The 25875-nt window shown below is 45.4% G+C and overlaps 2 protein-coding genes across 2 annotated transcripts; one reads left to right on the forward strand and one right to left on the reverse strand.

Moving 5' to 3' along the window:
- Positions 1-25590, forward strand: LOC130480140 (zinc finger protein 420-like). Its single transcript, XM_056852579.1, has 2 exons — positions 1-488; positions 24291-25590. Exons 1-2 carry the CDS (start codon positions 133-135, stop codon positions 25555-25557), a joined length of 1623 nt encoding a protein of 540 aa, XP_056708557.1. The 5' UTR covers positions 1-132; the 3' UTR covers positions 25558-25590.
- LOC130490697 (zinc finger protein 501-like) lies at positions 572-13081 on the reverse strand. Its single transcript, XM_056864511.1, has 5 exons — positions 13067-13081; positions 10874-10956; positions 8544-9010; positions 7438-8291; positions 572-688 (listed from the first exon to the last, which is right to left on the reverse strand). Exons 1-5 carry the CDS (start codon positions 13079-13081, stop codon positions 572-574), a joined length of 1536 nt encoding a protein of 511 aa, XP_056720489.1.
- Positions 25591-25875: the final 285 nt, after the last annotated feature.

A 25875-nucleotide genomic window follows, 5' to 3' on the forward strand; every position in this document is an offset into this window, starting at 1 on the left:
TGGAGAATCCACACAGGGGAGAATCTGTACGAGTGCCTGGTTTGTGGCAAGAACTTCATTCAGAGCTCGCACCTCACTTCGCATCTAAGAATCCACACTGGGGAGAAACCGTTTCAGTGCTTGGAGTGCGGAATGAGCTTCAAATGGAATGAGCAACTTCGTTCACATAAAATAGTTCACACGGGCAAGAAACCGTACCAATGCATGGAGTGCGGGAAGAGCTTCATTCGCAGCACGCACCTTACTTCACATCAGCTAATCCACACAGGAGAAAAACCATACAAATGCAATGAATGTGGAAAGAGCTTCATCCGAAGTACCGAGCTCACTATCCATCAGAGAATTCACACAGGAGAGAAGCCATATCAGTGCTTAGAGTGTGGGAAGAGTTTCTCTCAAAGCACAAACCTCACTTCACACAAAAGAATCCACACTGGGGAGAAACCACACAAATGCCTGGAGTGTGGGAAGAGCTTCACCCAGAGATCCTACCTTAGCAGGCATCACCGGATTCACACAAAGCCCTACAAATGCTCAGAATGTAGCATGAGTTTTAGCGACGAATCGGACCTTAAAGCGCATCAGGTCGTCCACACAGGGGGAAATTCTTCAAATCCTCGATATGTTTGGAGTGTGGAAAGAACTTCAGGTTCCGCGCAGATCCTACTTCACATTGAAGGTCTGACACCTGTGTGGAAGCACGCGGGCAATCAGAATAAAAATTTCCCAACCGATCAGCCTTTAATAACTGTTACAAACCCAAATTTTTATTAGCTTAGGGTTTGTTTGTTTTTTACATTTTCTGTGCAGAAAAAAGCCCTTCCTGTCTTCTCTTGTCCAGAAACCTGTTTCCCAGCATGGAGTGAGGAGATTCCTTTGTGTCTGCCACCTTCTAGTGGGAACTCCAGATCCTGCCTTGTTTAATTGTTTTGCTAATGAAAGGTCCCTCTTTCCTGCCCACAGGACATCTTCCTTCCACCAGGTGTTCTCAGGTGCTTTGCTTCAAAGTTACCTGCTTGTTACATCAGGTTTCACTCCTGGTTTACATGCCCCTCATCTGACTGACTAGCTGGTTGCTTGCATAAGGAGCCTTCTACCACACCCAAGGAGGGGGAGCATGTGAGTTTTTTGTTTCTTATGAAATGTGTTTGAGGAGGGGAGCTGGAGCTGTTCTCAAGCTTCTCTGCAAACACTGCGGACTTTCAGTTTCCTGCTTCTCTGTCTGAAAGAGAGCATGTGCCTGATTCCATCTTGAAATACCTTGAATGAAGAGACTGCACTTATCCATACACATTTGAGCCCTGTCTGGCTTTAGATACACGTTTGTATTTTTGTATTTTGGTACCCTTTTTGCCGTTTTTGAACTTTTTCTGCTTTCTATCTATAAATGCCATATAGATTCTGATTTCCTTCTACATGAAATGCTATTTAAAAACAACCCTTTTTACTGTACATCCGTGTTCAGGATTTTCAATGAGCACTTACCTGCCCACATTAACGTATTTAACCCCGTTACCAGGTTGCTTTCCCCCCATTAGCACTGCAATTTCAGCCCCTTTTTTTAAACAAATGAGAATAGATACCTTCAGTGACTGAGTGAACGGCTGAAGTAGTAGCTGTCATTGGTTTTAAATGGTGCTCATGGTAGAATAAAGCTGGATGTAGCGAGGTGGACATTATGGCAGAAATTTGGGCAGAAAGAAACTGTGCACATGCTTGGTGTTCTGGATCTCCATGACAACTGAATTTGCACGGAGGAAAAAAAATGTATTAAGAAATGCCCAAAGTTTAGCAATGACTCCTTTTCCGTGTGTATGTCAAGCAAGCAACAGAAACCAACATCAGTTAAAGCCTTTATCTTACAAGAGATCAAAGTAAGCTTGTGATGCAGTTAGCACTTGTGAGTTTTTATGAGTAAAACCTCAAAAAGGAAATTGCAAGCTAAGAAAATTCCAGAAAAAAAGAAGGCTGAGTAATCACTGAGAGGCTAGCATGAGCCAGCATGACATGCTGTTGAACTATGACTGGGGAGACTCGGGTTCCAGTTCCTGCTCAGCCAAGAAGCTCGCTGGTGTTCCTCAGGCCAGTTCCTCTTTCTTAGCCTAACCTACCTCACAGGGTTGTTGTGAGGATAAAATGGAAGAAAGATATATGCCATGCTGAGCTCCCTGGAAGAAGATTTAAAAAAAACAGTAGAGGTTTTTTGCGCTTTTTAGTTTAGAAATAAGATGTTGCTGAGGCTTTATGATGCAATGAACAGTGTTTAGAGTGGAAATAGCAAAAAAAAAATCCTTCCCATCACGCAACACTAGAGCTCATGTTTATTTGGCGAAACTGATGGGAAGTGGAACGGTAGCACTTCTTTGTTCGACACATAATTAACGTACCGAATTCACTAATACAAAATGAAGGATGGCTTTAAATTGGGAGTTATTCAAATTCTACAACTGGCCCTGCTAGCAGTTCACAGCCATGATTGCTAAATGGAACCTCCATGTTCAAGAGCAGTATACCTGTTTGTATTGGATGTTGAGGATGAACACGGGGGGTACTCTCTTCCTGCATCCTGTGTAATCTTCACAGGATACAGTTGACCAGATCCTGTTACTTGCTAAAATAAAGCAAGGCCATTCTGATGTAGAGACTCCATTTTATTTTTGGTACTTTTATTTGGTTAATAGTTAGATGGATTATGTCAGTATGTTAGCACAACGTATCTGCTTTGCTTGGTTACTAAGGCTTCATGTAGGAAGTATTTTAGCTAACAGTTTGCTCTAAAGGGGGAACGGGATTTTCCCTGTGCAGCGTTGGAACCGCACAGAACTCTGCCTTACAAATTTACCTGCCCAGATATTGAACTTTTTACATAATAAAATATCAAAACATTTTTTCCAAAATAAAACAAAACTCTTGTTTCATTTATCCAAGGAAGAAAATTAAGTTTGAGAATTTAAAAAATGGCTTAACCCATGTCTCCACTCTAGGGGTTGTGATGGTTGTGGGGATGTATCAAGGCGTGCCCACGCACACTGTAAGTGTCCTATTTGCTACCTGATTTTAACTGTGATTTTACTACAGCCGCCAAAATAACAACACACAAAGTTACTTGTTTATCTTCATCACGTAGTAACCAAGAAGACTTGGCCTCTAAAGAGACAGTGTCCTGCTCAAGCAAAGGAAAAATCAATTCAGCTCTCAAATCTGAAAATTCAGGACAAACCAAAAGAATATGCTCTATAGGGTCAATTCGGTTAGTACCACATCTGCAGAATCTATTAGAGTAAGGAATACTATTGGGGAGTCACTCAGCTCTTGTGTGAGAATGTGAAAATTTATATTGACGTATTTAAATAGAATAGTGAGGGTACTCATGGCCTCTTACGATTCTGGGGAACCAGATTAGTTACGAATGGTAAATCTCGGTTACAAGATGTTCTTAGGGTAGCAAACGTATTTGGTTTACAGGTTTTTATTTTTAAAGAACCGATCAGCAGCACAGGTCTCCAGTCAGTCAAAGGAGAAACCTGGCTGAGGCGCATAAATTTAAGCTAGTTGTAGCTTCAGAGTGTGGTCTGAATTCTCTTTAATGCTTGCAGGTACAAACAGGCTTTCACTGACACCGCTACTAGGTTGGATCTTTTCACACACCCACAGGATTCCACCCGCACCAGCCTGCCCCTTCCCCCAAGAACCAGGCTAATGCTATGAGGTCTGCTCGTCACCAGAGATAGGCTTCACAACCGGGTACTCTGTCCTCTTCCCAGAGGTAGAGCTTAACCACTCTGCCACACTACCAGGCTGAGCTACCCTTCTAGCTGTCGGCACTGAGGCAGACCCAAACTGCCCCCGTGCTTTCCTCCAACATTTCATCCCACTAGAAGCTAAAATGACTACACTGAGGCTATGGTACTTTGGTCACATTGTTGAGAAGACAGGAGAAGACAATAATGCTAGGAAAAGTCAAAGGCAGCTGGAAAAGAGGAAGACCCAACATGAGATGGATTGATTCTGTAAAGGAAGCCGTGGCCCTCAGTCTACAAGACCTGAGCCAGGCTGTGAATGATAGGCTGTTTTGGAGGGCATTAATTCATAGGGCCACCATAAGTCTGAAGCAACTTACCAGCACTTAACGCACACACACACACATTGAAAGGGGATTAGATGCTGGGCTCAAGCTGTGTGGTTGTTTTTCCCCGGAGAGCAGCTTCCAGTCTGAGTAGACAATACTGACCTTGATGGACCGGTGGTCTGATTCAGTATAAGGCAGTTTGATGTGTGGTCAAATTATGCACTGGGTAGAGCGAATGGACAGAAAGGACTTGTCTTCCTCTCCCAATATTTTGAAGCTTGAGGAAATCCAATGAAGTTGATGGGCAGTGGTTTCAGGACAGACAAAAGGAAATACATCTCTACTCAATGAGTGACTAAAATGTGGAATTCGCTGCCAGGGAATATGCAGTGGTGACCACAGGAATAGATGACTTTAAAAGAAGAGGAAGAAGAAAAAAAAGAGAGGACAAGTTGGTATTTATACCCTGTTTTCTCTATGTTTACGGAGTCTCAACCCAGTTTACAATTGCCTTCCCTTCCCCTTCCCACAACAGACAGCTTGTGAGGTAGGTGGGGCTGAGAGAGTTTGGAGAGAACTGTGACTGGCCCAGGGTCACCCAGCAGGCTTCATGTGTAAGAATGGGGAAACCAACTCGGTTCACCAGATTAAAGTCCATTGCTGTCAACCACCACACCACACCGGCTCTCAAGGAGATTAAACAAATCAAAGGAAATTAAACAGATTCCTGGAGGAGCAGTCTCAGCGACTACTAGCTATGGTGACTAAAGGAAACCTCCACATTCAGAGGCAGTCAACCTCTGAATATCATTGCCAGGGGGCAACATCAGGGGAAGGCCTCGGCCTCTGTCCTGTTGTTGGCCCTCCAAAGGAACTGGTTGGCCACTGTGTGAGGCAGGATGCTGGACTGGATGGACCACTGGTCTGATCCGGCAGGGCTCTTCTTACATTCTTATGATCTTGTAAGCTGCTTTGAGTCCCCACTTGTGGAGTATAAATAGCACAATAAGTAGTACTGCATAGGGAACGGTTTCACGGGATGGTGCATTTCTTGTAGCTTGTTTAGGCATGAAGAAAAATCCTAAGAAGAAGAGTTGGTTTTTATACCCTGCTTTTCTCTACCACTTAAGTGAGAATCAAACCGGCTTACAATCCCCTTCCCTCCCCACAACAGGCTCCTTGTGAGGTAGGTGGGGCTGAGAGAGTTCTGAGAGAACTGTGCCTGGCCCAAGGTCACCCAGCAGGCTTCATGTGGACGAGTGGGGAATCAAACCCAGTTCTCCAGCTGCTCTTAACCACTACACCAGAGTGTAGTGCTGCTCCAGAGTCCAGCTGCTCTTAACCACTACACCATGCTGGCTCTCAGAAGAAAGCAGCTCTACCAGACAAACCATTAATAAAGACTTGATAACAGGCAGGAGCACCTAAATATATACCACAAGTAATAATTAACTATTTGCTTAAAAAAAACACACATTAAAAAACCAACATAGAATCATAGAGTTGGAAGGGACCGCCAGGGTCATCTAGTCCAACCCCTTGCACAATGCAGGAAACTCACAACTACCTCCCCTCCCCACACCCCCAGTGACCAGAAGATGGCCAAGATGCCTTCCCTCTCCTCATCTGCCTAACATTAACTAGTGCTAGCATACTCATCATCTGCCTACATTAACTAGTGCTATCATACACATTTAGCAAAAGCTAACACTGATTGTGCTGGCAAAATAAAGCTCTCTAATAGTGTTCACAAAGGAAGTATAATTAAAGGAAAACCTACAAAAATAACAATTCCATGGAGCTGTATGATAAGGAATAAAGACATATATCTAATTGAAAGATACGTCCCTAATACATCATCAAAAGACTATACATAAGAAATCGCCATAATCGCAGGATCGCCATAAGTCAACTGTGACTTGACGGCATTTCCCACCACCCCAATACATTTCTAGTCCTCCTTTCTCACTCAAGGCAGATTGCACGGTCTAAGTCAATGCAATCGATAGGATGAGACTTCCGATAAGCAATGTGACAGGACTAGGATTTCAGAATTCTGAAAGAAGTGTAGAATATTAGGTGTGAGTCAGAAAGCAGATACCATGCAAAAAATGGTGTTATGTTGGAACATAACCGGCACTGCAGTTTGTTGTGGGTTTACATCTAGTCCTTGAATCTGTATATTAGTGTGGTAGTTCATTGTTATAGTGCAGAAGGATAGGGGAAAGTGGGAACAGGGTAGAAAAGGTAGCCACTGTGACAGCAGAAAGGAGGGATATATATAAAAAAAGAGACACTGTCCTTCAGTGTTACTCCTCTGAAGATGCCTGCCACAGCTGCTGGCGAAACGTCAGGAAAGAAAATACCAAGACCATGATCACACAGCCCGGATAACCTACAAGTACCAGGGATATAAATGTTGCAAAATATAAATAAATAAATAAATAAAAGGGGAGGAACTGAGGATTCCTGGGATTGGTGTAGCTAGCTATGGCTGCTTTCCTAAGATCACTCTCCTGGGCATAAGCCTCATTGACTAAATATGGACTTACTTCTGAGTAGACCTGGTTAGTATTGCAGCTCAAAATGGTAGACCTGGTTAGGACCTGGTTAATGTTGCAGCACAAAACCTGTTGTTCCAAATCATTACAGATAAAGACTACTGATACACAAACTCAGGAATCCAACTTTTTGCATAAAGTGAATGTATTAAGTCGTTTTTATTGAAGTAGCCAAGTCCCAAAGGGCACAGAAATATTTCTCTACAGGAAAGGAGATCTTTTTTCCACTTAAATATGACTAAATTTGAGCTACTAGAAATTCCTTATAATCTCAAAGTCATTTTCCCAACATTATTTTCCCAACAGCCTGAGATATAGAAAGGTCCTTCTAAGACTTGTAATTAATATACTAGATGGTTCATCACCAAAAGTTTTTTCCATCCTCTACCTTTCAGAGTCTTTCAAAGCTTGTACCAAGCTACTCCAGGTGAGGTGTTACTTTCTTCACATTAGATGCTGGTGAAATGACATGCAACATCTGATATGGCACCTTGGTCTCCAAATAACAGTACTATCCTGGGCAGAGTTACTACATTAAATTCAACACTGTGTTTGAATGGCATATCTCTGTATAGGATTTCACTGTGATTATTTACAGGGTCTTCTTCTAACACCCTGATATCAATCTTTAGTGATAAAGCTCATTTCCCATCAAAGTTATTATTTGATCAAAGTTCAAAAGTTCCCTCTACACTTCAAAGTTTCCTCTACACTTTGAGCTTTACAATTATTCAAAGTTCCCTCTACACTTTGAGCTTTACAATTATTTATCTCCTGAGTGTATTCTTTGATCAAAGTTCCCTCTACCCTTTGAGCTTTACAATTATTTATCTCCTGAGTGTATTCTTTGATGGGATGCAAGGTTGTGGCTTCCACTGTAGTTATTTTCACATTACAAGCATTTAAATGGCTTCTCCTCTGATGGGAAGTAAGGCTTGATCTCCGACTGAACGTCTTTCCACATTCCAGGCATTTATGTGGTTTCTCCCCTGTGTGGATTCTTTGATGTGACCGAAGGCCTGAGCTCTGGCTGAAACCCTTCCCACACTCCAAGCATTTGTATGGTTTCTCCCCTGTGTGGATTCTTTGGTGAGCAGTTAGATTTGTCTTCTTGTGGAAGCTTTTCCCACACTCTGAGCAGTGAAATGGCTTCTCCCCTGTGTGTATTTTCTGATGGGCAGCAAGGCAGTCATTCCGTACGAAGCTTTTCCCACACTCAGAACATTTAAATGGTTTTTCCCCTGTGTGGATTCTTTGATGGCATGTTAGGTGAGAATTCTGGTTGAAACCTTTCCCACACTCTAAGCAAATATAGGGTTTCTCCCCGGTGTGGATTCTTTGATGGTTAACAAGGCTTGATTTCACTGTGAAACTCTTTCCACATTCTGTGCAGACATGGGGCTTCTCACCCCTGTGTCTTCTCTGATGCGAAATCAGGCATTCATTCCAACTAAAGCTCTTTCCACATTCCATGCAAACATAGGGTTTCTCTCCTGTGTGGATTCTTTGATGGCTAATCAGACTCGACTTCATCACAAAGCGCTTTTCGCACTCCGAACAAGCATGGGGTTTCTCTCCTGTGTGGATTTTTTGATGGTTGATGAGGCTCGACTTCAACATGAAGCTCTTTCCACAACCTGAGCAAGTGTATGGTTTCTCCCCTGAGTGCGTTCTTTGATGGTTCAGTAGATTTGACTTTGCCATGAAGCCCTTCCCACACTCTGAGCAGGTGTAGGGTTTCTCTCCTGTGTGTATCCTTTGATGTATAATTAAACCAACCCTCTGGCAGAAGCTTTTTGCGCAGATGGTGCATTTAAATGGCTTCTCCCTCGTGTGCGTGTGTTGGTGTGAAATAAGGTGATGGCTCCAGCTGAAGCTCTTTTCACACTGCAAGCATTGGTGGGGTTTCTTACCAGTGTGAGTTTTTTTATGGGAAGTCAGGTTCGAACTCTGGCTGAAGGTTTTCCCACATTCCAAGCATTTATACGGTTTCTCCCCTGTGTGGATTCTTTGATGGGAAGTGAGGTCAGTACTCTGGTTGAAGCTCTTCCCACACTCTAGGCATTTGTATGGTTTCTCCCCTGTATGGATTCTTTGGTGGGAAATAAGGTTGTGACTCCACGTGAAACTTTTTCCACACGCCAAGCATTTATAAGGCTTTTCCCCTGTGTGGATTCTTTGATGGGACATAAGGTTGTGGCTCCACGCGAAGCTTTTTCCACACTGCAAACATTTAAATGGCTTCTCCCCTGTGTGGATTCTTTGATGGGAAATCAGGGTAGAGCTCTGACCAAATCTCTTTCCACACTGCAAGCATTTGTAGGGTTTCTCCCCTGTGTGGCTTCTTTGGTGCATCATTAGATTTGACCTCTGGTGGTAGCTTTTTCCACACAGTGAGCATTTGTGCGGTTTTCCCTGTGTGTGGATTCTTTGATGTGAAGTAAATGTTGTGCTCCCACTGAAACCCTTTCCAGATACTGAGTGTTCATACAGCTTCTCTCCCACACCTCTTATCCTATGAGCATTTGGGTTTAGTTCACATCTCAGGCTTTTCCCACCACCAGTGCTCTTCTTTTCCTGTCCTTTGTTTATTCCCTCTTGGATTATTTCACTGAAGTCACGAGCCTGGTTAACTGTAGATTCATTCTCTCTCTTCTCCTTCCCTTTCCTTCGTCCCCCCTGCTCTTCCCCTTTTGGACATCTTTCCAAAAACTGTTCTTGAGGTTCTTTCTGATTTTTGATCTCCCGTTTGACATCTATTAGAGTAAAGACAAAAAAGGGAGAAAAAGGAGTCTTATATCGGGGGGGGGGGGAACACCAATCAACTACCGCTTTGATTAACAGAACACACTTTAACGTTAGAAAGACCCTTCCACTATTAAAAAACCTTTGCTGGCTATTCTTAACTGACAGCCCAGGTAGAAAACTGGGTCTTGGCCTAATCCCCTCGCTGAGGCATAAAGCCCACTCAGAGACAGACAGACACAAGTGGGAAACTCACAAGGATTTGCAGGGATAATTTCATTTCCCTCTGTACCCCCTTCCCCATAATATTTCTTCTTTCTCTCTTCCTGGCAGCTCCTGTGTCCTCTCTCTTTCTCTGTTTCCTTCTCCTCTTCCTTTTCTCCTCAGATCTCATGCTAAGTCATGGTTCGGGTTCAGATATTATTCTTCACATTGTGTAAAATAGAATTGTTAGGGAGGGTATGTTTATAAAGGGAACTGGCTGTCCCACTGTTTATTGTATGTATTATCTCACTGCATTCTCTTCTAATTTTTTAATTTCATTTTCCGCACTGCTTATGGTCTTCCATGGCCTATGTAAACATTTACATTGCTTTCTAATTTTTCCAGAAGGTAGAAGAAGAAGAGTTGTTTTTTATACCCGATTTTCTCCACCTTTTAAGGAGACTCAACCCAGCTTACAATTGCCTTCCCTTCCTCTCCTCACAACAGACACCTTGTGAGGCAGGTGAGGTTGAGAGAGTTCAGAAAGAACTGTGACTAGCTGACAGGCTTCATGTGGAGGAGTAGGGAAACCAACCTGGTTCACCAGATTAGAGTCCGCTGCTAATGTGGAGGAGTGGGGAATCAAACCTTGTTCTCCAGATTAGAGTCCACCACTCTTAACCACTACACCATGCTGGCTCCTTGTGTTGGTCTGTAGTAGAACAGCTAGATTTGAATCCAGGAGCACTTCAGAGACCAAGTGTGCCAAGTCTGATGACCTTTAACCCAGTTCTGACAAAGGTTCAAAAATCAAGAAAAAGGGGGGCCACAGACAGTCACAAATAATTGGAAGACTGTGAATTCATTTGGTCAGCCTATGAAACAAGAACGCCTTACCTAGAACAGCCACATTCCAGTAGTTCTCCTCCGTGACTTCCCTGTACAACGTCCTTTGGCCTGGATCCAGCAGCTCCCACTCCTCCTCAGAGAAATACACAGCCACCTCCTCAAAGGAAATCAGACCCTGAAAGCGGTAAGACATATTTTTGTCCTCACAGATAACCTAACAGCTGTTTCCTTTCTAGGCACAATGCAACAATATTCTCAAGTGGGAGATGGCTATGTCTTCCCCGGATGCATTCAAACCTGCTGCCACTCCCAGGTGGCAACCGCAGCCTTCTTTTTGGGCACCTCTGATAAACCAACAGAGAGAGACCAGTTCTTTCAGGCCCAGGGAGATCTGCAGGGGTGAGGGGATGCGCCCTCTCTGTCTTGCTGAAGTTCCCTCCCTTACCTGAGCTGTGTGCTCAGAAGAGGTTTTCTCTCTGCCGCCAAGGAAAGGTGACCTTGGACAGATCCCTGGTGTGTTTCCATTGCCTGTGGGGAACACAAAAGGGATGGGAAGATGTTTCAACCCAATGCATAAAATACTTTATATTTCCTAATGTGTAAAAAATAAAATTTCCGTTGTGTCATTTCTTAGATGTAACTTAGCCACATAAGAACATAGGAACATAAGAAAAGCCCTGTTGATTAAGACCAAGGCCCATCAAGTCCAGCAGTCTGTTCACACAGTGGCCAACCAGGTGCCTCTAGGAGGCCACAAACAAGACGACTGCAGCAGCACCATCCTGCCTGTGCTCCATAGCACCTAAGATAATAGACATGCTCCTCTGATCCTGGAGATAATAGGTATGCATCATGACTAGTATCCATTTTAACTTGTAGTCATGAATACCCCTTTCCTCCATGAACATGTCCACTCCCCTCTTAAAGCCTTCCGAGTTGGCAGCCATCACCACATTTTGGGGCAGGGAGTTCCACAATTTAATTATGTGTTGTGTGAAAAAATACTTCCTTTTATCTGTTTTGATTCTCTCACCCTCCAGCTTCAGCAGATGACCCCGCATTCTAGTATTAAGGGAGAGGGAGAAAAACGTCTCCCTGTCCAATCTCTCCAAACCATGCATAATTTAATAGAGCCAAAAGAAGAAATGCACCCCATTCCTTTGTTCCCATTGCTGTGGCTCTTGAGTCATCCTCCTGGCCGATAGCCTTTGACAGCAGTCCCGTGACCTTTTCCACCTCAGGAAAATCACCAGCCTTTTCCGATGGCCTCAGCACCTGAAACAGAAGCTGGGATCCAAGGCATGGATTAGAAAAAGAATGGCTGGGTACCCAAGGTTGGGTGAAAAGAAAATATATATGTCTATGTATAAATACTGAAAGTATAATTTATTAGAAGTGCTATATAAAAGTTAAAATTATTTAAAAGCATTAAAATAGCACAATGGCATTTCCTGAGGATGATAACTATAACCACATACCAAACGTGTTTCGGCCTATGGGGCCTTCATCAGTGGTTAATTAAAACCCTTTGTAAACCTGCACACATTTACAGAAATACATTAATGAATACAAATACAAATACAAACAGTTCAAACCCAACCAGGCATGTGAATATGTTGTAAATTCTACTCTCAGTTACTCAAACATCTGGTATAATAGGTTCTTGTTGTAATACTGGTTAGTATAAGTCTCTCAAATACTATGTGTGCAGGTATCAACCTATTCCCTTCTTTTTTTTTCTTTCTTAGAAAAAGAATGGGCCAGCTAAAGGCTCACACATCTGGGCACGATACTGTAGGGGTTAGAGTGTCAGACTAGGCTCTGGGAGTTACAGAGGGGTAGCCATGTTGGTTTGCAATATAACAGATTCTAGTCCAGTAGCACCTTAGGGACCAACAAGATTTGTGGACTATAAGTTTTCAAGAGTCAAAGCTCCCTTCATTAGATAACGAGTCGGAATGAGTAGGAGTGAGTAGGATACGAGTCCTGCTAGTATCTGACAAAGGGAACTTTGACGCTCAAAAACTCATATCCCCAAAATCTTGTTGGTCTCTAAAGTGGACTTGATCTAACTGTTCCATATTCAGAGGCAGTGAATCTCTGGATCCCAGTGCCAGGAGGCAACGTCAGGGAAAGGCTTCGTCCTCTATGTCCTGTTGTTGGACCTCCAAAGGAATCGGTGGGTCAGCGTGTGAGACAGGATGCTAGACTAGAAGGACCACAGGTCTGATCCAGCAAGGCTCTTCTTATGAAGGCCTCGGCCTCTGTGCCCTGTTGGGCCTCCAGAGGAACCAGCTGGCCACTGTGTGAAGCAGGATGCTGGACTAGATGGACCCTCACTGGTCTGATCCAGCAGGGCTCTTCTCATGTTTTTATGTGCTTATGTAGAAGTCAGGTGGCACCTTACAGCCTAAGCATGAGCTTTTGTGAGACAGAGACCCACATTTGAACCTCCACTCTGCCACGGAGGTTCGTCGCTGCGAGACCTTGGGCTAGCCACACACTCTCAGCCTAACCAACCTTACAGGACTGTTGTGAGGATAAAATAGAGACAAGGAGTATGATGTTGTAAACCTCTTCAGGTCCCCATTGGAGAGAAAAGTAAGGGGAGGAAAGTTTTAGGATAAGTCAGTCTCACCTGCCCTTCCTTCATCTTGTCCTCTGCCTGGCTCAGGAGGAAGCCTTCTGCCAGGGCCACCGCCTGGGAACTGGTCTCCGGCCGGCATTCCCTGACCCAGCTCTCCATCTCAGGGGGCAGGACAGCCAGGAACTGCTCCAAGATCACCAGGTCCAGCATCTCCTTCTTGCTGTGCCTTTCTGGCTTCAGCCACTGGTGGCAAAGATGGTGGAGTCGGCTGCAGACCTCTCGGGGCCCCTGGGCATCCTCATAGCAGAATTGCCTGAAATGCTGGCGCTGCACATCTGAACTGGTGATGTCTTCAGACAGGATTTTTCGCACAGATCCTTCCCAGAGTTCCCCTCTGCTCCCAGCCTGGTTGACATGTAGGTTTCTTCTTGTTTTAGGGACAGCCAATTCCAGCTCTTCCATTTTTGATCCGAAGCACCCCACTCAGGGCAAGAGCTCCTTTTGCTCTTCTGCCAAGTTTTCTCGAGTCCCAAACAGCACCAGCTGATGGATCTCTGATTTCCTGCAAAGGCAGCCCCTGGTACCCCCGAGTGCAAATTACAACGTCACAGAGGCAGAAAGGAATTTTTCACAATCCAAAGTGTAACAACCACTTTTTTCTACAAGGAGAAGCCTTGTAGACTGAATGGAGATATTTTCATGGGAGGGCAATAGGCCAGAACCTTCCTTTGCATGGGGCAATTCAGAATCTAATTCTTGCCTTTGATCTGATGCCTTGAACACATGAACACATGAAGCCATGTATACTGAACCAGACCATTAATTATACTGAACCAGACCATTAATTCATCAAAGTCAGTATTGCCCACTCTGACTGACAGCAGCTCTCCAAGGTCTAAGACATAAGGTTTTTTCATATCACCTACTTCCTGGTTCTTTTTAACTGGAGATGCCAGGGATCTTCTGCATGCCAAACAGATGCTCCACCACTGAGCGACAGCCCCTCCCCTTAAGCCACCCTCCCTTCTACCCCAGATGACCCCAAATCCCCCCCCCAAAAAAACCCTGCCTCTTTTGCCTTAAGCCACAGCAAATGCACAAAAATCGCTTGAATGCTTTAAATCCTTCCCAACCAGATGGATTTTTGCAGAAGTGATCAAAGAGAGTCTCTGACCAGACAGGGTACCTTTGAGGGAGGGAGATGCGGGGGGCTCTCTTTTTTCTTTCTCAGCCCTTCCCAAGCAACGCTTGCCACCCTAGGGGGCTTTGCTCTGCTCTCCGTTTACTGTCTGGTGCTTCTCCCCCTCCTCCCCGGGGGCTTTAATCCACCCTCCCCATTTTCCTGCTTGGCATGACACTCCAAACCTCACCCAAATGCATTTGGCACTCACCAGATCCCAGCTAGGGGCTGCAACCCTGCACTTGCGCAGAAAAATTAAAAGCCCCTTTCCATCAAAGGCGGGTGGGTGGTCGTGAGGGACAGGAAGAACTCCCCCTGTTCATTCATTCATTCACAATTGCTTCTTCCTCTGGGTCTCTCTAGGAATCCCACCTCCCTTGACTTCACCAGCTTTTTCTTTGCTCTGCAGCCAGGGACGTTGTAATGTGTTTACATGGCGATTCTCTCTTGGGGTGACTTTAGGCAGATCATGAGAGGGAGGGCATCTTGACCATCTTCTGGGCATGTAGAGGTCACTGGGGATGTGGGGGGGAGGTAGTTGTGAATTTCCTGCATTTCCTGCATTGTGCAGGGGGTTGGACTAGATGACCCTGGGGGGTCCCTTCCAACTCTATGAGTCTATGACTACCAGGCCGGGCTGTCCTTTTTCTTCCCACACGAGGCAGCTGCTGTGATAGTAGCTGCTGCACGAGAGTCAGAAATTCACGCTTTGAAAACGTGATGGGGTTGACCTGTTGAGTTCCTGCCTGTCGTTTGGATCTGAAAAGCCAGAGGACTCCTGTTAGAGTTAAAAAAAAAAACCCAGCAACTTCAGGCTCTGCAATCAGAATCTCTTGTGTCACAGGCTCACAAAATGCAGATTAGCAGGGGTCCCTTAATGGCACAAAAAATAGGGGAGATGAAAAATGACCTAGATAAAGAAATATTCTTTCCCCCACCATCCTGATCTCGCAGCCTGGGAAAATGTATGAAGGTCATAGTCCTCCCCTTATTTGGCGCCAGCATTTGGTAGTGAGGTACACTGCCTCTGACTATGGAGGTTCCATTTATCTCTTAGAGCTAGAACCATTCATGAGAGTCAGTGTGGGGCAGTGGATAGAGTGGCAGACTAGGACCCTGGGCAGCCCTGCTTCGCGTCCCCACTGCTACCATGAAAGCTCTCTGGGTGGCCCTGGGCCCATCACAACTCCTGGCCTGGTCTACCCCACAGGGTTGCTGTGAAAAAATGGAGGAGGGGAGAACAATGTTCTAAGATTTTTTGAATCCCAACTGGGGAGAGAAGTGGGGTATGAATAAACAAATGCAAATGCATGAAGATACCCTCTTTCAATCCATCTGTCTCTCCCCCCCCACACACACTTCTACAGCCCCTATTATTATTTTTATTGTCAAGTCACAGCTGACTTCTGGTGACCCTGTAGGGTTTTCAAGGCAAGAGATGTTCGGAGGTGGTTTGCCATTGCCTGCCTCTGCACCACGACCCTAGAATTCCTTGGAGGTTTCCCATCCCAAAACTAGCCAGGATCAGAAAGCCACTGTGCTCCTGCATTTTTCACACCTTGTGGCAGTGAGTTCCATACACGAACTGCACATTGCCGGGAATCCTAGCTCCCTTGGTTGTGAAGGCGATGGCGATTAATTTAAATTAAAATGGCAGGAGCGTAAACGACCTAAGTAGGGGCCCACACAGTTTCATGGAGGATGCGCTGATGAATGGTTCCAGCCGTGAGGGAGAAACAGAACCTCCACGTTCAGAGGCAGTGTACCCCTGAGTACCAAACGATGGAAGGAAACAGCGATTGAGAGTTATTACCCACCTTTGTTAGCCCTGGTTGAGAGATCACAAGAGAGGGGAAAGGACACCGAGGGACAAATAATGCTATTTATTTATTTGGAAAAATTTATCCGCCGCCTCTCTGGCGAACCTGAAATCCACCTTTGGTGTTGGTTGTGAACATGTGGCATAAATCACTCTGATCCGAGTTTTTAGGAAAGTTTTTAGGAAAGGATGCCACCAATTTATTCCAGCAGGAGTCTGACAATATTACAAGGCTGTCAGATTAGTTTGACAGGTGCAGGTTAGATCAGATGGATCTAGTGATGGTGCAATCAGCCTGGGAAGTCCCTGGAGAGCTAGAGGAAGCTGGCCTGATCCAGTTATAGCCAGGTGGCTGATGCAATACAGTAGCCATGTCAGGATGACTAAGCGTCTACTGCTACTGCGTCCACCAGGTGTATATAATGGAGTGAAACTGAAGCTCTGAGTGGGATGCTATGAGAGGAGAGTGTGAAAGAAGTATTTGCATTATATCTTTGCACTGTGAAATAAACTACACTTTTCTAAGCAGCAGAGGACTTTCTGATGGTGTTATCCTGGACGGACTGCCAATCCGCTTGGCTTCCGCGTCAGAGTCCCCGGCTACTCAGATCGGCACGGCAGGCAGAAATTCAACAGGGCAAAAGTCACAGCATGACATCTTCGAGCTGGGGGGGGGGAAGGATGCAACTGCCAGATTTCTGCCTGTCCATCAGTTGCTAAAATCACCTGAGCTGGGGTGGTGGTGGTGTGAGTTATGGGAAGGCTGAATCCTGGTGATTGAATCTGGAGTCAGAGTTGCAGTGTCAATGCTTTGGGGTTGGGCTGCAAAGCAGAGGGGGTAGAGCCATTTGCTTTTTGGCTTTCTGGAGAGACTCCAATGCAAGGGTTAAAGAGAAGCGAGCGTTGGCTTCCTAGAGAAGCCAACCACTTTTTGTGAATGAATGGAAGTAATTTCCTGTCCTCCTCCCCCACCAAGTGTAGGGAAGGTTGCCTTTGCTGCTCCTTTTGGGTGCTGGTGAGTCTCTAGTGCCTTTGGATGCAGGGGGATTGGTGGGAAGGGGTGGGAAGACCCCCCTAGAAAAGGAGAGAAGAAACCCAGTTAGGGACCAGTGAGATCAAATGCAGGCAGTTCTTGCTGGGGGATTGGCTGAAAAGAGGGGACCCCACCCATAACTGCACTAAAGTGGGGAGAGGGTCCTTCATGCAGGGAGGTTTTGGGGGCTAAAGAAAACTGGGGGAAGCTGGGGCAGCATTTGTGGGAGGGGTACCGAGTGAGAGAGAGGAGCACGCGAGGGGACGAAGCGATCAATGCTAAGGATGGAGTGCCTGGTAGCCCCAGTCCGAGGAGTGGTTTGCAACCTCTCTTCCAGTCTGTTGGACAAGGATCAGGGAGAGCCGGGTTCGAATCCCCACTCTGCCAGGGAGGCTTGCTGGGTGACCTTGGGCTAGTCACTCTCAGCCTGTTGTAAGGAAAAATGGAGGAGAGGAGAATAATTGGGGAAGGGCCATAGCTCAGTGCTTGACATGCAGAAGGTCTCAGGTTCAATCCCCGACATCTCCAGTTAAAGGGACCAGGCAAGTAGGTGATGGGAAAGACCTCTGTCTGAGTCCCTGGAAAGCCGCTGCCAGTCTGAGTAGACAATACTGACTTCGATGGACCAAGGGTCTGATTCAGTAGAAGGCAGCTTCGTGTATTCATGTGATGTTGTAAGCTGTAGATCCCGTTGCCCTCTCCAAATGCAGGGTCCAAATGTCTATACGAATATCAAGATTTTATTTTATGTCCTTAATTTGTCATCCACCTCACTGAGACTCAAGACAAATGACAAGTTAAGTCAAGGCAGTCGGTGGGATGAGGCATCTGATAAGCAATGTGGTAGGATTAGGAGGACAGAAATCGGAATAAAGCAAGTCTTAGACACGATATGTTAAACAATGGAGATAATGGTGTGGTGGTCGAGAGCGGTGGGACTCTAATCTGGAGAACCGGGTTTGATTCCCCACTCCTCCACATGAAGCCTGCTGGGTGACCTTGGGCTAGTCACCGTTCTCTTAGAACTCTCTGAGCCTCACCTACCTCACAAGGTGCCTGTTGTGGGGAGGGGAAGGGAAGGTGACTATAAGCTGGTTTGAGACTCCTTAAGGTAGAGAAAATCAGGGTATAAAAACCAACTCTTCTTCTATTCCATGAGTAGAAATACAAACCAGTGGAGCAAGATAATATACACAGCAAATAGATAATAGATGTGTTAGTCACAGTTCACCTCCCTGAACTGTTCTGTTATAATTTAACACTATTGCATTCATAAAAAGGCCCTCCTGGACTTTTCTCCTTGGATCTTGGCAGTCAGCTGTTTTTCCAAGAGGGGGAAGCCGCAGCCACTTATAGGAGTCGACCATTTGCTAATGAAACACTTTCCTGCCTCGGTGATGCAAACACAGAAATATGTCTTGCTTTGGCAGAAAATAGGAACCCTACCATCTGGAGCTATTTTTGCATTGGGAAAGAAATCAACAGAACACATCGGCTCGTTTATTTCCTGTGTGCACTGCTACAGATCCAAGATGGAAGAGTGAGACTTGGCTGAGCCTCAGTCAAGAAAAGGCCCTCATGCTGTTGACGCTGGAAGCTGAGGGGAATTCTTGGGAAGAGCCATGCAGAAATATCTGGGTGAGGAAACCACCAGTTCAGATGTACAGGGCCAGCAGTTCAGGCACTTCTGCTATGAGGATGCCCAGGGGCCCCGAGAGGTCTGCAGCCGACTCCACCATCTCTGCTGTCAGTGGCTGAAGCCAGAGAGGAACACCAAGAAGGAGATGCTGGACCTGGTGATCCTGGAGCAGTTCCTGGCCATCCTGCCCCCAGAGATGGAGAGCTGGGTCAGGGAATGTGTTCCAGAGACCAGTTCCCAGGCGGTGGCCCTGGCAGAAGGCTTCCTCCTGAGCCAGGCAGAGGATGAGCATCAGGACCAGCAGGTGAGAGGGATTCATCCTTCTAATTCCAGTAAGTGGATGCTGTGAGCAAGAATATTCTTTTAAAAATTCATTACTTATGCTGTTGTTCGTTGACATCTCTCAAGATGGGAGGTCCTACCCTACTTTATTTTTGAATCCCTTTTCTGAGAATTCCCTGCCTGGGACCCCCCTTCTTTTTCAGGTGCCAGAGCCATCGGACAAGGCAGAGGAGGCACCAGTGTACACTAGACAGAAGCTGCTGTTTCAGAGGATCATGGTGAAGGGTGACTCAGGATCTACTCCGATGGGTAAGGATGAATGGGGGGGTAAGGTGGAAGGAGGGTGTTCCAGCCAGGTTTCCCTCCTGCATGCAGGCCTGAAATTTGTAAATTCATTTCTTATGTTCCCTGTGTATTTCAAGTTGTTCTGTGTTAGGGGTGGGAGGGACTTGCATCTCCAGCCTGTGCCTTAGTTCAGAAATATCCCGAGATTCAATAGTCAAAGGCTTAATTGTAGGAGCACAATCCCTTCTACAAATTAATCTCAGAGGATAGCCCTGTTGATCAAACACTGAACATGAGTCAGCAATGTGATGTGGTAGCTAAAAAGACAAATTCAATTTTGAGCTGTATCAACAGAAGTATAGTGTCATTTGAAGTGATGGTATTGCTTTACTTTGCTCTGGTTAGACCTCACCTAGAGTACTGTATTCAGTTTTGGGAATCACAATTCAAGAAGGATGTAGACAAGCTGGAACGTGTCCAGAGGAGGGCAACGAAGATGGTGAGGGGTCTGGAGACCAAGTCATATGAGGAAAGGTTGAAGAAACTCAATATTTTAGCCTGGAGAGAAGACGACTGAGAAGTGATATAATTACCATCTTCAAGTACTTGAAGGGCTGTCATTTAGAGGATGGTGCCGAGTTGTTTTCTGTTGCCCCAGAAGGTCGGACCAGAACCAACGGGTTGAAATTAAAAGAGTTTTCAGCTAAATATTAGGAAAAACTGCCTGACAGTTGGAGCAGTTCCTCAGTAGAACAGGCTTCCTCAGGAGGTGGTGGGCTCTCCTTCTTTGGGGGATTTAAAGCAGAGGCTAGATGGCCATCTGTCAACGATGCTGATTCTGTGAACTTAGGCAGATCATGACAGGGAGGGCGGGAAGGGTTGCGTCAGTGCTTGGCTCTCGTGGCCCTTTCTTACATGCCCAGGGTAGTGCTGATTGCCACTTTGGGGTCAGGAAGCCATTTTCCTCCAGGCCAGAGTGGCCAGGGATCCTGGAGGGTTTTGGGTTTTTCCCATCTTCTGGGCATGGAGTAGGGGTCACTGGGGGTGAGGGGGGGAGGTAGTTGTGAATTTCCTGCATTGTGCAGGGGGTTGAACTAGATGACCCTGGTGGTCCCTTCCACCTCTATGATTCTAAATATGTAAAAGAAATAAATCCGAGTCAGAATCTTGACGTATATCCATGAGTCCACATGGGGAGGTTTTTTTGGCCATGCGGGGAACTGGAATCTTAACTGTGCATTAAAAATATAGAAGGAGAAAAGAGCTTTCCTTCTCCTCTGACTCTCTCACAGGTGATGGTGTGGGATCGATGAGGCATACTAAGACATCTCTTCGTGAGGGAGAAGAAACAGTTTCTGCGCAACCAGATCAGGTATGGAAGGAGCATGAGGGAGGCAGGCAAGCATGCGTCTGTTCTTGGCACATCTCCCTGGGAGAACTTCTTTCACTTTGCCTGCTGCCTTGGTGGGTCTGATTGGGCAGACAAGTGGGATTTAAATTTTGTAAATAAGATAAAAGCAAAACCAGAGCAAGGTCGTGAATGCCTCTCATAAAGGTTTGAATCTGCAAGAGAACTCAAGAAGAGCCCTGCTGGATCAGACTAGTGGTCCATCTAGTCCAGCATCCTGTCTCACACAGTGGCCAATCAGTTCATCTAGAGGGGCAACAATAGGCCACAGAAGCCGAGGTCTTCCCCAGATGTTGCCCCCTGGCACTGGCATTGAAGAAGAAGAGTTGGTTTTTATATGCTGACCTTCTCTGCCACTTAAGGAAGAATCAAACCGGCTTACAATCACCTTCCCTTCCCCTCCCCACAACAGACACCCTGTGAGGTAGGTTGGGCTGAGAGAGCTGTGACTAACCCAGGGTCACCCAGCTGGCTTCGTGTGTAGGGGTGGGGAAACAAATCCACTTCACCAGATTAGCCTCCACTGCTCATGTGGAGGAGTGTGGAATCAAACCCGGTTCTCCAGTTCAGAGTCCACTGCTCTTAACCACTACACCATGCTGGCTCTGAATATTGAGAGGTTTACTGCCTCTGAATATTGAGTTTCCTTTCAGTCACCATGGCAGATGGTCCATGAATCTGTCTAACCCGCTTTTTAAAGCCATTTACCCTCATGGACGTCACTACATCCCCTGGCAGTGAATTCCACAATTTAATTACTCGTTGAGTAAATACGTATTTCCTTGTGTCCGTCCTGAATCTACTGCCCATCAACTTCACTGGGTGGCACCGAATCCTAGTATTACAGAGAGGGAGAGAAAGTGATCCTCTTATTCTACTTCAGACATTATTTTATAAACTGTCAGTTACTTTCAGATGGCACCTGGAAGAGAAGATTACATCATCTGAGGTGGCAAAATGTTTCCTCCTCCTTTCAGGATCAGGTGACCCTGGAGGACGTGGCTGTCTATTTCACTCGTGAGCAGTGGGCGCTGCTGGATCCAGAACAAAGGGCCCTGCACAGGGAAGTCATGGAGGAGAACTCTCGGATCGTGGCCTCTCTGGGTAAGGCTTTCTCTTCCATGTGTGGATGAAAACTGGTTCCCTCACAGACAGGAAGCAAAATAACTATGCAATGTGGCTGAATAGATAAAGGACTGCAGCTTTATTTATATGTAGAACAGATTTTGTTTCATTAAGAATCTTTGCCGCTGGACTTAATTATTTTATCATGTTTTGCACTCTGCTTGCTCATTGACCAAATAGTCTGTCTCATTTACTTATTTACTTTTTTATATTCTGCCTTTCTCTCTAATGGGGGTCCAAAGTGGCTTACATTGTTCTGCTCTCCTCCAATTTATCCTCACAGCAACCCTGTGAGGAAACTTAGACAGTGTGGCCCTAAGTCACCCAGCAAGCTTCCATGGCAGAGTGGGGATTTGAACTTGGGTTTCCCAGATCCTAGTCCAACATTCTAGTGCAGGGGTCCCCAACCTTTTTGGGCCTGCTGGCACCTATGGAATTCTGACACAGCATGGTAGGCACATTCACAAAATGGTTGCCACAAAATGGCTACCAGAGGAGGCGGAGCTACCCACAAAAGTGCTATTGCAGCTTACCTTCAGTCACACAGTGAAGATCCTTGTGCTGTGGTGGCAGCTGCAGCCAAAGCATTGTCTTTAAACCTATGTACAAGCAATCAAATCTTCAAGGGCCAATCAGAACCCTTGCTGGGACAAAGCCCCACATGGCCCCACTCCCTTTCCAAAAACACTTGGCAGGCACCAGGGAAGGTTTGGCAGGCACCATGGCACCGTCAGGCACCATGCTGGGGTCCCTGCTTATCACTACACCACGCTGACATATCAGCAATCTCATACCAGTTATCTGCCCAGCCCAACTCTATTTTTCTGTTTTATCAAGAATGTTTGCTGTTAGATTCAAATGTTTTCATCATAATTTGTCATTCCCTCATCAAGTGACTGAATAGTTTGTATCATATTTGTAATCTGTGTTGAGTCCCAACAAGAAAGTTGGACTATAAATGACAATGATGATAATAATAATAATAATCTGGCAACAGGTAGAGTAACTAGCGTGTGTCTGTTCTTGGCACATCTCCCAGCGGAGTGTAGTGATTAAGAGCAGTGGTTTGGAGCTGTGGTCTCTGATCTGGAGAATCCAGGTTTGGTTCCCCACTCCTCCACATGAGCGGCAGAGGCTAATCCAGTGAACTGGATTTGTTTCCCCACTCCTAAACATGAAGCCAGCTGGATGACCTTGGGCTAGTCACAGTTCTATTAAAAGCTCAGCCCCACCTACCTCACAGGGTGTATATTGTGGGGAGGGGAAGGGAAGGTGATTGTAAGCCGGTTTGATTCTCACTTAAGTGGTAGAGAAAGTCGGCATATAAAAACCAACTCTTCTTCTTCTCCTCCTCCTTCTCCCCCTCCTCTTCCTCCTCTTGAATTTTCTTGTCCTGCTTCCAAAGTGAGTTTGGCACAGTCAGGCTGCCTCCTGCTTCAAACCTGGCTTTTCAAAGGGAGTGCAACCTCATCCAAAACAGGAGAGATCTTAAGTCCCAGGTCTGCCTTTCTACTAACCCAAAGAATCTCTGTTTTGTCATGCTAAGTTTCAGCCTGTTCACCTTCATCCAGCCCATTACGGACTGCAAGCAGAAAGGTGGGGTATAAATTTTGTTAAATAAATAAATCTACATGAAGAGTCTTGAAGCCAATCTGATAGATTGGCATTTGTGTGGAGTTAGTTTTAGTTTTTATATAAGAAATATCAGTGATCATTTTATAATGTGAGGGTATTTTATTGGTGTGTATCTTGTAGGGGGTTTTGATTTGCATTTGTGAGCAGGGCTATATGGACTCTTAATGAAAATAAAGAAAGAATTCTTGGGGTGAGCTTTATGGTCTGAGGCTTCACTTCTCCTTACCATTTCCCCCTCTCGTTATTCAAACAGCCTGGAATAAGAGTGATCCCCATGAACTGTCATTTGAGAGAGCCAGATGTCAAAAAGGGGAAGAGGACAGAAGAGAAGCAGGACAGAGGCGAGACAACAAATCCTACATTTCTTGGGGTGGTGACTTTCTAGACATTCCAGTTCAAGAGGAAATGGATGAGGATCAGGAAAAGAGGAAAGGAAGTATTGATTTGGAAGGATTCAGCAGTAAACTAAGCCTGAATGCAGAAGAGAAGCCATACAAATACTTCGAGTCTGGAATGACCTTCAGTCAAAACACAACACTTAGTTCCCATCAAAGAATCTGCACAGGGAAGAAACCATACATTTGCTCAGAGTGTGGGAAAAGCTTCTGCCACCGCCCAAGTCTATTTAGACACCAGAGAATCCACAGAGTGGAGAAATCATATGTATGCTTGGAGTGTGGGAAGAGCTTTAGCGAGAGGATCAACCTAGCGAGGCATCAAACTGTCCACAAGAGGAATAAATCACATAAAAGCGCAGATGGCAAGACAGATCAGCTTCATACATCAGGCCTTCAAAACTGCCAAAAAGCTGAGATAGAGGAGAAACCATATAAGTGCCTGGAGTGCGGAAAGAGTTTCAAACAGAAGATCAACCTTATTTCCCATGAAAGAATCCACACAGGAGAGAAACCCTTTGAATGCCTGGAGTGTGGAAAGCACTTCCGACAAACAACACACCTTATATCTCATGCAAGGATTCATACGGGGGAGAAACCATACCAGTGCTTAGAATGTGGGAAGAGTTTTAGTCAGAGCACAACCCTTAGTTTGCATCAAAGTATTCACACTGGGGAGAAACCATATAAGTGCTCAGAATGTGGAAGAAGCTTCCACCAGAGGACAAAATTAATTACACATCAAAGTGTTCACACAGGGGAGAAACCATTTAAATGCCTGGAGTGTGGGAAAAGCTTCAGCCAGAGTGCATATCTCATCAGACATCAAGGAACCCACACAGGGGAGAAACCATACAAATGCTTGGAACGTGGGAAGAGGTTCAGCCAGAGTGTAAAGCTTGCTTCACATCAAAGAACCCACACTGGGGAGAAGCCATTTAAATGCTTGGAGTGTGGGAAAGGTTTCACACAGAGCACAGGTCTCATTAGGCATCAAGGAATCCACACTGGGGAAAAACCATTTAAATGTCTGGAGTGTGGGAAAGGCTTCACTCAGAGTGCTGATCTGATTAGACATAAAAAAATCCACACAGGGGAGAAACCATTTAAATGCTCCGAGTGTGGGAAGAACTTCTCACAGAGTAGATATCTTAATTCCCACCAAAGAATACACATAGGGGAGAAACCCTACAAATGCTTAGAGTGTGGGAAGAGCTTCTATCAGAGCAGAGATCTTACTTCACATCATAGAATCCACACAGGGGAGAAACCATATAAATGTTCAATGTGTGGGAAAAGCTTCTCGCAGAGTCGAGTTCTTAGCTCACACCAAAGAATTCACAGTGGAGAGAAATCATTTAAATGTTTGGAGTGTGGGAAAAGCTTTTTTGCACAGGCAAAGCTAATCAATCATCAAAGAATCCACACAGGGGAAAAACCATATAAATGCTTGGAGTGCGGGAAGGGCTTCAGTCAAAAGATAAACCTTACTTCGCATGAAAGAATCCACACTGGGGAGAAACCGTATAAATGCTTAGATTGTGGGAAAAGTTTCTGCCACAGCTCAGGCCTGAGGTCCCATCAAAGAATCCACACAGGGGAGAAACCATTTAAATGCTCAGAATGTGGAAAAAGTTTCAGTCACAGGATAAATCTCATGTCACATGAAAAAATCCACACGGGAGAAACCATACAAATGCCTGGAGTGTGGGAAGAGTTTCTGCCAGAGCTCAGGCCTTAAGGTACATCAAAATATTCACACCAGAGAGAAATCATTTCCATGCTCAGGGTGTGGGAAGAGCTTTAGTGCTAAAGGGAATCTCAATTCACATCGAAAAACGAACTCCGGATGTTGGAAGAAGGACTCTGTGAGCTGTCACTTGGTTTCCCCTCCTCTCAGTAAAGAAGTTGTCCCTGGTTCCCAGAATGACATCTGTTCACAGAATCCTGTGAATCAAGAATCCAGTCAAGCTGGAAATTTTCAGTTCTTTCCTGTGTTTCTAAAGGAGGAATTTATAGTTGTTCAGACATGAAATGGTTGCTTGCACGTAACTAGAAA

This window comes from Euleptes europaea, chromosome 1 (assembly GCF_029931775.1).
Source record: "Euleptes europaea isolate rEulEur1 chromosome 1, rEulEur1.hap1, whole genome shotgun sequence".
NCBI classification, from domain to species: Eukaryota; Metazoa; Chordata; class Lepidosauria; order Squamata; family Sphaerodactylidae; genus Euleptes; species Euleptes europaea.

Bases quoted from the DNA above. Each gene is read 5' to 3' on its own strand.
- LOC130480140 (XM_056852579.1), top strand. From the start codon at position 133: ATGAGCTTCAAATGGAATGAGCAACTTCGTTCACATAAAATAGTTCAC. The intron at 489-24,290 runs CTACCTTAGCAG...CAAACAGAAGAT, and splicing joins AAGAGCTTCACCCAGAGATC to CAACCTTATTTCCCATGAAA.
- LOC130490697 (XM_056864511.1), bottom strand. The intron at 8,292-8,543 runs GTAAGAAACCCC...GAACGCACTCAG, and splicing joins CCATAAAAAAACTCACACTG to GGGAGAAACCATACACTTGC. The intron at 689-7,437 runs GTAGAGGGAACT...GCTTCCACACAG, and splicing joins ATAATTGTAAAGCTCAAAGG to GTGTCAGACCTTCAATGTGA.